At 56.8% G+C, this 11,324-nt stretch overlaps 1 protein-coding gene across 1 annotated transcript; it reads right to left on the reverse strand.

Moving 5' to 3' along the window:
• Window positions 1-6: 6 nt before the first annotated feature.
• On the reverse strand, window positions 7-11,318 carry LOC106894088 (tenascin-X-like; the record flags this gene model as incomplete). Its single annotated transcript, XM_014952580.1, has 7 exons — window positions 11,291-11,318; window positions 9,424-9,536; window positions 8,476-8,629; window positions 6,194-7,069; window positions 6,027-6,116; window positions 4,616-4,909; window positions 7-58 (listed from the first exon to the last, which is right to left on the reverse strand). Coding segments are annotated over exons 3-7 (1,451 nt in total), but the record flags the coding sequence as incomplete, so codon positions are not given.
• Window positions 11,319-11,324: the final 6 nt, after the last annotated feature.

The following is an 11,324-nucleotide window of genomic DNA, read 5'->3' on the forward strand; positions in this document are numbered from 1 at the left end:
CTCAGCTCGCCCAGGATTGGCTGCGATGGTGGTTTCTCCTCCTTTGGTAGAGCCGGAGCTGCAACAGGGACAGTATACTGAAAGGCACTCTCGGGACAGACATCCGTCAATCCACCCATCTGTCTAACCATACACCCAATCTACACACTCACCCATCCCTCAGGTTACCCAAACCATACACCCTTCGATCCACTTTCCTTTCCTCCAGCTCCTTGTCCACCCATCCACTCATTCAGCCTATTACCCCTTTGTCTGGCATTTCAGCCAGCCAGCCTGCCTGAAATATGTCTTTCCATCCAGCCAGCCATCCGTGTGTCTTCCCACCCACCCGGACTTCATTCCATCCATCATTCATCATCTTCCTGTTACCCTTCCCATTCACATCACTTCATGGAGCCATTAAGTGTTGAACCAAGGATGCGTATACTGGGAGGAACACGGAGAAACTGTCCAAGAGGCCATTAACCAGATTAAGCAAGCTAAAGCTCAGATAGAATTAAATCTGTCCAGGAGCATCAAGGACAAGAAAGAAGACTTCTATAAGTGTTTCAGCCATAAAGGCCAGACTAGGGAAGATGTGGGCCCTCTCCAGAAGGAAACGGGAGAGCTGGTCACCTAGGATATGGAGGAAGCTGCGTTACTGAATGTTTTTTTCACTTTGTGTTTTCATCAGCAACAGCTCTAACCCCACCACCCAAGTTGCAGAAGGCAAAAACAGGGGCTATGAGAATTCAGAACTGCCCACCGTAGAAACAGATCAGGTTTGAGACCATCTGAGGAACCTGAAGGTACATAAGTCCATGGGACCAGATGAAATCCATACATGGGTCCTGAGGGAGCTGGTGGATGAAGTTGCTAAGGCACTTTCCATTATATTTGAGAAGTCATGGCAATCTGGTGAAGTTGCCACTGACTGAAAAAGGGGAAATTTAAGCCCCATTTTCAAAAAGGCAAAAAGGAGGACCCAGGGAACTACAGGTCATTCAGTCTCACCTATGGAGCAGATCCTCTTGGAATCTCTGCCAAGGCACAGGGAAAAACAGCCACTGACTGAAAAAGGGGAAATTTAAGCCCCATTTTCAAAAAGGCAAAAAGGAGGACCCAGGGAACTACAGGTCATTCAGTCTCACCTATGGAGCAGATCCTCTTGGAATCTCTGCCAAGGCACAGGGAAAAACAGGAGGTGATTGGTGACAGCCAACAGGGCTTCACCAACGGCAAGTCATGCCTGCCAAATTTGGTGGCCGCCTACGATATTGCCACAGCCTTGTAGACAAAGGCAGAGCAACAGACATCATCTACCTGGACTTATGCAAAGTGCTTTTCACTGTCCCACATGGCATCCTGGTCTCTAAACTGGAGACACATGGATTTGATGGGTGGACCACTCGGTGGATCAGGAACTGGCTGGGTGGCCGCACTCAAAGGGTTGTGGTCAACGGCTCAATGTCCAAGTGGAAGCCAGTAATGAGTGGTGGTACAATCACAGAATATTAAGGGACCTCTGGAGATCATCTAGTCCAACCCCCCCCGCCAAAGCAGGTCCATCTAGAGCAGGTTGCACAGGAACAATCCAGATGGGGTTTGAATGTCTCCAGAGGAGACTCCACCACCTCCCTGGGCAACCCCCGTGTTCCTCAGGGGTCGGCACTGGGACCAGTGCTGCTTAACATCTTTGTTGGAGACATGGGCAGTGGGATCCAGTGCACCCTCAACGAGTTTGCCGACGACACCAAGCTGTGTGGTGCAGTTGACATGCTGGAGGGAAGGGATGTGCCATCCAGAGGGACCTGGACAGGCTGGAGAGGTGAGACCATGCCAGCCTCATGAAGTTCAACCAGGCCAAGTGCAAGGTCCTGCCCCTGGGTCAGGGCAATCCCAGGCACAAACCCAGGCTGGGTGTAGAATGGCTGGAGAGCAGCCCCGAGGAGAAGAACTTGGGGGTGTTGGTGGAGGAGAAGCTCAACATGAGCCAGCAACATATGCACACAACACAGAAACCTCCCTGCATCCTGGGCTGCATCAAAAGAAGTCCCGCCAGCAGGTCTAGGGATGTGATTCTGCCTCTCTGCTCTGCTCTGGGGAGACACCCACCCAACCCCCCCCCCCAAGTGCTGCCTCCAGCTCTGTGGCCACCAACAGCAGAAGGCCATGGACCTGTTGGAGATGGGCCAGAGGAGGCCACAGAGATTCTCCAGAGGCTGGAGCCCCTCTGCTGGGAGGACAGGCTGAGAGAGTTAGGGGGGTTCAGCCTGGAGAAGAGAAGGCTCCGGAGAGACCTTCAAGCCCCTTCCAGTCCCTCAAGGGCCTCCAGGAAAGCTGGGGAGGGACCAGGAATCAGGGAGGAGAGCAATGGGATGAGGGGGAACAGTTTGACACTGAAAGAGGGGAGATGGAGATCAGATCTCAGGAAGAAATTCTTTGCTGTGAGGGTGGTGAGAAACTGGCCCAGGTTGCCCACAGAAGCTGTTGCTGCCCCATCCCTCGAGTGGGGGTTGGATGGGTCTTGGAGCAACCTGGTCTGGTGGGAGATGTCCCTGCCCATTGCAAGGGGATTGGAACCTGAACCACTCCATGATTCTGTGATTCTGTGACTCCTCTCCCTCACATCAGTTCATGGAACCATGAACCCAACTATCCAAGCAGGCAACCATCTGACCCTTCATTCATTAAACAGTTTCATTATCCATCTACCACCCATGCTTCCATCCATTCATCTATCCAGCTGTCAATCAGTCCACACAACCATTTTTCCAGCCACCCAGCCATCGACCTTGGAAGCATCATGGAGAATAGGAGAGGTGCCTGAGGACTGCAGGAAAGTCAATGTCATGCCAATCTTCAAAAAGGTCAAGAAGGAGGACCCAGGAAACCATGGCCAGTCAGCCTCACCTCCATCCCTGGTAAGGTGATGGAACAGCTTACCCTGGATGTCATCTCTAAGCATGAGGAGGAAGAGAAGGTTATCAGGAGTGTTCAGCATGGATTCACCAAGAGGAAATCCAGCTTGACCAATATGATAGTCTTCCATGATGGTGCGACTGGCTGGCTGGATGAGGAGAGAGCAGTCGACATTGCCTACCTCAGCTGGACCCTGTCCTGTTCAACATATTCATCAATGACCTGGATGAGGGGACAGAGTGTACCTTCAGCACGTATGTGCTGCCACCCAGTGAGACCTGAACAAGCTGGAGAGTTGGGCAGAGAGGAAACTGATGAACTTCAACCAGGGCAAGTGCAGGGTGCTGCACCTGGAGAGGAATAATCTCCCGCACCAGTACAGGTTGGGGGCTGACCTGCTGGAGAGCAGGTCTGAAGAGAAAGACCTGGGAGTCCTGGTGGACAACAAGATGACCATGAGCCAGCAATGGCCCCTTGTGGCCAAGAAACCCAATGGCATCCTGGGGTGTATCAGGAAGAGTGTGGCCAGCAGGTGGAGAGAGGTCATCCTGCCCCTCTGCTCTGCCCTGTTGAAGCAACGTCTGAAGTGCTTGTCCAGTTCTGGGCTCCCCAGTTGAAGCAACATCTGAAGTGCTTGTCCAGTTCTGGGCTCCCCAGTTCAAGAAGGACAGAGAACTGCTGGAGAGGACACAGCAGAGGAATGCAAAGATGATGAGGAGCCTGGAGCATCTCCCTTACGAGGAGAGGCTGAGGGACTTGGGTCTTATTAGTCTGGAGAAGAGAAGGCTGAGGTGGGATCTGATCAATGCCTATAAATACTTAAAGGGTGGGTGTCAGGAGGATGGGGCCAGTCTTTTTCCAGTGGTGCCCAGGGACAGGACAAGAGGAAATGGGCACAAATTTTAACATAGAATGTTCCATCTAAACAGGAGGAAGAACTTCTTCACTTTAAGGGTGGCAGAGCCCTGGAACAGGCTACCCAGAGAGGTGATGGAGTCACCTTCTCCAGAGACATTCAGACCCCATCTGGACACGTTCCTGTGGGACCTGCTCTGGGTGGACCTGCTTTGGCAGGGGATTGGGGGAGATGATCTCCAGAGGTCCCTTCCACCCCCATATTGTTCTGTGTTTCTGTGAAAGGCTGACAGCCCTGGGGCTGCTCAGCCTGGAGAAAAGAAGACTGAGAGGGGATCTCATTGATGCTGATCAACATCTGTCAAGAGGTGGGTGTCAAGAGGTGAAGCCCAGTGGTGCTTCTCAGTGGTGCCCGGTGACAGGACAAGGGGCAACGGGCACAAACTGGAACAGGGGAAATTCCATCTCAACATGAGGGAAAATATCTTTCGTTTGTGGGTGGCAGAGCCCTGGAATAGGCTGCCCAGAGAGGGTGTGGAGTCTCCAGCCTGCTCTGGGTGACCCAGATGGTCTCCAGAAGTCCCTTCCAACCCTCACCATTCTGTGATTCTGTGATCTAATCCCAAGCATCCACCTATCTATCCAATCCCAACCATCCACTCCACTTACCCACTCATCCAATCACCCACCCTTCCATAAAAACAGCCCTCCAGCCCTCTGACCCTCCATGCACCCACCCCCACCCCCAAATCAAGGCCCAGATGCTCTTCCCATTTCCCTCAAAGTCAAAGGACCAGCCAAGGCTCCTGACTTGCTCCAAACCCAGCACCTGCTGAAGACAAACCTCGAGCCCCCTCACCTGTGACAGCATCAGTGGAAATAAGACCAATTCGTTTCCGACCCCACACCCCGTACAGGTTGAACTTGTAGCGCCGGGACGGGGACAGCCCAGGTACGGTCACTGTGCGCGAACCACCATCAACTGCAAGTGCCTGAGGTTGGCCTTGGGCATCCCTGTACTGCACCGTGAAGGAGTCAAAGGTGCCCTCGAGGACGCTCCACTCCAGCTGGATGGAGCCAGGCGTGACATGGGTGACCGTGAGCCCACCCAGGCGGGGCCGAGGTGGTGGTTCCTCTGATGGCATGGCTGGCACTGCAATGGAGATGGTAGAGCAGAACATGATCCATGAAACCTTCTGCTGAACAATCTGTCCATTCATCCACCTGCGGAATCATGCAACCACCCAATGGGTGATTCCACCACCCAACCATCCACCCATCCTCCCTTTGATCCAGCTGGGTGTTGGATCCACTCATCCATCCAATTGTCTGTTCATTCTCTTATTTGTCCATTTTTCCATTCACCAGTCCATTTATCCATCTGTCCGCTCATTTGTCCATTCAAGCATCCAGACTTCCATTTATTCAATGACCTAGTTTTCCATTCACTTCACCTTACATCAATCTTTGAATCCACCCATCCATCCACCTACCTACATATCCAATCTTCCAGCCATCAAACCATCGTCCATCCATCCTTCCAGCCATCCACCTACCTCTTCAAGCTTCTACACAACCATCCAGGTATCCAACCATCCATCTAACCAACCAAGGGAGACCTTATTAATGCCTACAAGTATCTCAGGGGTGGGCTGAGGGAGGAGGGAACCAGACTCTTTTCAGTAGTTGCCAGTGAGAGGACAAGCGACAATGGGCACAAGTTGGAACATAAAGGGTTCCACTTGAATATGAGGAAGAACTTTTTCACGGTGAGGGTGACGGAGCCCTGGAACAGGCTGCCCAGGGAGGGTGTGGAGTCCCCTTCTTTGGAGATTTTCAAGACCCGCCTGGATGCTCCTGAGTAACATGCTCTGACAAGCTCTGGGTGGTCCTGCTTTAGCAGGGGAGTTGGACTAGATGGTCCCTTCCAACTCTAAAAATTCAGTGAAATTCAGTGAAATCCATCCAACCTCCAACCATCCATCCAACTTTCCACCCATCACCCACCCATCTTTCCATTCACCAAACCACCACCCACCCACCCATCCTTCCACCCCACCCACTTTCTGACCTTCCAGCCATCAAAATATCCAGCCATCCTTGCACCCAACCTTCCCTTCATCCAAGCACCATGTATCCATCCCTCATCCTTCCATCCATCCATCCTTCATCCTTCCATCCATCCACCCACGCCCAACTTGTCTACCAAGACCAGGTTGGCCTGAACACCTGAGTCCCTCCCATTGCTGCCATGGACCACTTGATGGTACCTGCTTTGGCTACAGCACCTTGGGGCTCAGTCAACTCCATCTCATACATGTGCTCCCAGTCCATCGGGGGCTCATCAGTGCCACCTACCCCTGCACCCAAAAGAGGAGTGGGTGGTTATAGGATGTTCCCCCACAATGTTGTCCCCATCTCCATCCCCATCACCCACCTGCCGTCACCAGGAATGTGTAGGACTTGGAGACGTGCCCTCGCACCACGCCGTGCACCTCCACACGGTACATTGCCCCTGGCACCAGCCCTGGCACCCGGGCCACCGCCGTGTCCCCTGGCACCTGTAGTTCCCCCTCGGCCCCCTCTGGCTCTTCCAGGAGCCGGTAACGGATCACCACAGTCTCTGCGTGGCCCTGCAGCCCATCCAGGTCCACCAGAGCCTCACCAGCGGCCCCTGGCATCAACTGGGGCTTGGGATGGGGGATCTGGCGGAGGAGCTGCTGACGCAACGGCGCCGGGCTGCGGCGCAGAAGGTAAGAGAGGATGGCACGGGCCACTGCTGGCACCGTTTGGTTGCCCCGGAGGGGAAAGTTCGTAGCCCGGAGGTGGCTTTCCAGACGCTGCAGCAAGGAGCCATTGTAGGAGGAGAGCCTGGCCCCCAAGTCATGCAGGGATGGGCCGCCTGGCAGCACTGGGGACAATGGAGCTGCTGGGAACACCGGGGACCATGGAGATGAAGGTGACACAGGGGACAGTGGAGATGCCGGGGACCGTGGAGATGTTGGTCTTGGGGACACTGGGGATGCTGGTGCCTCTGGGGACCTTGGGGACACTGGGGACCCCCAAGATACTGGGGACGCTGGAAACTTTGGAGATGCTGGAGACCCCAAAGACCCTGGTGACCCCAAGGATGCATCCGGTGACCGTGGTGATGCTGGTGATCCCAGGGACTCTGGTGACCCCGGGGACCTTGGGGATGCTGGAGACCCTTGGAATGATGGTGATGCTGGGGCCATTGGTGATGCCGGGGACCCCAGGGAACCCTGAGGGGACCCTGGGGACACCCCATGGGTGGGCAGAGTCTGGGAAAGCACTGTGAGAGCAAAGGGGAGCAGGGTGATCAACCTGTCCCCAAAAGCCACCGTCTGCCAGAGACTGGGGATCCATGGAGGGGACACGGGGGAGGATAAACATGGGAAGGGACAGACGGACGCACAGGGACTGAGGACACCCAGGCTCACGGGAACAGACTAAGACAGATCAATTGACAGTGACAGACTGGGGACACCCGAACCAAGGCAACAGAGGGACGCATTGGGAAGCACCAGGAGGTGTGGGGACACATGGACCCATGGGGACAGCTGAGCCCATGGGGACATATGGACCCATGGGGACAGACACAGATAGATGGGCCCAAGGGGACACACGGACCCACAGGGACAGACCAGTGACACACAGGCCCACCAGGACAGACACATGTGGACCCACAGAGCCATGGGGGCACGTGACATGTGGGGACAGACGGAGGCTGCAGGCACAATCCCTGTCCCCACGCCCATCCCAGCCCCTGTCCCCGTCCCCATCCCCATGGCTGTGACATTCCCCTCCCTGGCCCATCCCTCTGCCATCCCCATGCTCATCAACATCCCATCCCTGTCCCGACACCTGTGTTGTCCTCATGCTTGCATCATCCCTGTCCCCATGCCTGTCACTGTGCTGTCCCTATCCCTATGCCATCCCCATTCCTACGCTGTCCCCACCCATCTGTTGTCCCCATCACCAGCCCCATGCTGTCCTTGTCACCATACCTGTGCCCATGCTGACCCCATCCTCATGCCATCCCCATACCCATGCTGTCCCTGTCCCTGTGCCCACACCATCTCTATGGCTGTCCCCATCACTGTGCTAATGCTATCCAGGTCCCCAGGCTTTCCCTGTCCCTAAGCCATCCCCATTTCTGTCCCCACACCCATGACCTATGCCATCACCATCCCCAACCCCATCCCTGTGCTGTCCCTGTCCCCATCCCTGTGCCATCCCCATTGACATACCCATGCTATCCCCACCCTCACCCCTCTGCTCATGCCACCCCCCTCCCCATGCCATCATTGTCCCCAGCCCTGTCATTCCTGTCCACATGCCCATGCCTTCCCTGTCCCCATGTCCATGCCAACCCCATCCCTGTCCCCATGCTGTCCCCACATCCACAACCATGCCACCACTGTCCCTGTACTCATCCCCATGCCATCTCCATTAACATCCCCATGCTGTCCCCGTCCCCATCCCCACCACTGTGCCCATGCCATCCCTGTCCCCTTGCCCATGACTATGCCATCCTCATCCCTGTGTCATCCCCATGTCCATGCTGTTGTTGTCTCTGTCCCAATGCCATCCCCATGCCCATGTCATCCCCAGCCCCGTCCCCATGCCCACACCCATTGCCATCCCCATGTTGTCCCCACCCACTCATGGTCCCCACACTGAGCTGGTGACACATACGGGTGCGGACACGCAGGGTGCCAGGTGCCCCAAGGTGCTTCTCCCGCTGGGCCTGGATGAAGAGCTCGAACGTGTGTCCGGGTGCCAGCCCTGTCACCTCGAAGGTCACAGCAGAACCAGGCAGCTCATGGGTGGTCATTGCCGCCGGCTCATCCTGAGGACAAGGAACATGACAGGGGACACGCTGGGGGCACCTTGGTGGGAGCTGACCCTGAGTCAGGCAGCAGGTAGGTGGTCACAGCCAAGAGCTTCTCCCAGGGCTGGGGAACATGTTGGGGACACACTGGGAACAGCTAAGGAGGGACACACTGGGGACAGTGTCATGAGGACTCCTCCTCATCCCTGAGCCAGGAAGAAGGCAGGTGGCTGCAGCCAATGGCTTGTCCTTGGGCTGGTGGACATACTTGGGACATATTGAGGACGCCATGTTGGGGACATGGCCTGGTCCCTAAGTAGGGCTGCAGGCAGGTGGCTGCAGACAAGTGGCTGATACTGGGGACAGTGGACATGCTGGGGACACCGAGGACACCATGCTGAGGACACATCCCTGTCCCCACGCCATGTAGCAAGAGGGTGGCCAAAACTACTGGCTCATCCTGCAGACAAGGGACATGTTTGGGACACACTGGGGACACCACAGGGGGGAACATATCCCTAAGACAGGCGACAGATACATGACACCCCCACACCCAATCTTGGGGACACACTGAGGAGATGGCCCCATCCCTGAGTTAGGCAGCAGGAGGTGGCTTGACTACTGGCTTGCTCTGGGGACAACAGGCACACTGGGGACATGTTGGGGACACCATAGGGACACCCTTATTGTGTCCCCCAGCAGAGCAGGAGTGGGTGGCCATGGATGCAACCTCATCCTGGGGATGAAGGCCACATTGGGGCCACTGCAGCACTGGGGACCTGTCCCCACCCCTGTCCCCACCCCCAGCTCACCAGGGGAATGAGGGCCACCTGGTAGCCATCCACTGGTATGGGGGGGCGGGGCCAGGTCACACGGAAAGACGTCTGGTTGCGGGTGGCCAAGCGTGGTGTCACGGAGGGGATCTCTGTGGGAACACAATCCAATCAGCAGGTGTCACCACGCACCACGGGGATACTTTGGGACACCACAGGATGAAGCACCTATGGGATGGGGACACCCTGGGGACACCATGGGACTGGGACACCTTGAGGACACCCTGGGGATACCACAGGACAGGGCACCCATAGGATGAGGACACCAGAGGACAGGGACACCCTAGAGACACCATGGGATGGGGCACTCAAGGGATGGGGACACTCTCAGGACACCATGGGACAGCAACACCCTGTGGACACCCTGGTGAAACCACCAGATGGGGCACCCATAGGATGGGGACACCCTGGGGACACCCTGGGGACACGCTAGGGACATCATGGGCCAGGGTCAATGGAATGGGGACACTCTAGGGACATGACAGGACATGAACGCTCTCGGGACACCATGAGGACATGAGGATGGGGCACCCATGGGATGGGGACACCCTGGGGACATCATGGGTCAGGAAACCCTTGAGACACCATGAGGACATCATAGGATGGGGACACACAGGATGGGGACATCATGGTGGCATGGAGGGGACACCCAAGGAACAAGGCCACCAGGTTACAGGACACCCGCAGGACATGGACACCACAGGGACACTCAGGGCCAGGGCACTGGGAGAACTGAGAGAGCACTGGAGGACACCAGGGGACACTGGGGGAAATACCAAGGTGGCATTAGGGTCCACCATGGTGGGGCGGAGGGGGACACGATGATAGGGACAGGCAGGGAGGCACTGGGAGCACTGGGATGGGGACACTGGGGGACACTGGGACTGGTGGAGAGCACTAGGGAAGCACTGGGGACACTTGGGGACATTTGGGAACATACTGAGATGGCATCAGGACCCACTACGGATGTGGAGAGAGGTGGGGGAGACTGGGAGCACTGGGATGGGGACACTGGAGACCCATGGGACCCTTGGGAACAGCTGGGAAGCACTGGGGACACTTGGGGACATATCAAGGTGGCATCAGGGCACACTACAGCCTAGAGGGGAAGGCGAGAGGGCACTGGAAGCACTGAGATGGGGACTCTGGAGGGAGCACGAGGGAACTCAGGGACCCTTGGGGACACCTGGGGACTTCCCACGATGGCATCAGGACCCACTATTACCAGTGAGGGATGTGGGGGGGGGCACTGGGAGCACTAGAATGGGGACACTGGGGGAGCTCTTGGGAACCACAGGACCCTTGGGGACAGGTGGAGACACTGGGAGACCCCTGGGGACACTTGGGGATGCTCATGGACCCTTGGGGACACTCCATGGGTGCACCAGGACCCGCCATGGGGTAGGGGGGTGACACCGGGAGCACTGGGATGGGGACACTGGGACCCCTAGGGAAACTGAGGGACCCTTGGGGACACCTGGGGACCTACCAAGACTCACTACGACCGGGGGAGGAGGTGGAGAACCCATGGAGAGACCCTTGGGGACAGCTGGGGAGCACTGGGGACATCTGGGGACCCTTGGGGATACTCGGGGACTCCCCATGGGTGCAGCGGGGCCCAACATGGCCGGGGAGGAAGCGGGCAGGGGGGAACAGGACACTGGGAGCACTGGGATGGGGACACTGGGATCCTCTGGGGACACTCTGCGACACCTGGGGACCGACCGACCTGGCATCAGAGCCCACTATGGGACGGCACAGGGGAGGGCACTGGGAGCACTGGGATGGGGACACTGGTGGGGCGCTGGGGACCCTTGGGGACACTTGGGGGCAGGCGGGGACATACCAAGGGCGCAGCTGGGCCCACCACGACCCGGGGG

This window comes from Calidris pugnax, unplaced genomic scaffold, assembly GCF_001431845.1.
Source record: "Calidris pugnax isolate Ruff unplaced genomic scaffold, ASM143184v1 scaffold254, whole genome shotgun sequence".
Lineage (NCBI taxonomy): Eukaryota > Metazoa > Chordata > Aves > Charadriiformes > Scolopacidae > Calidris > Calidris pugnax.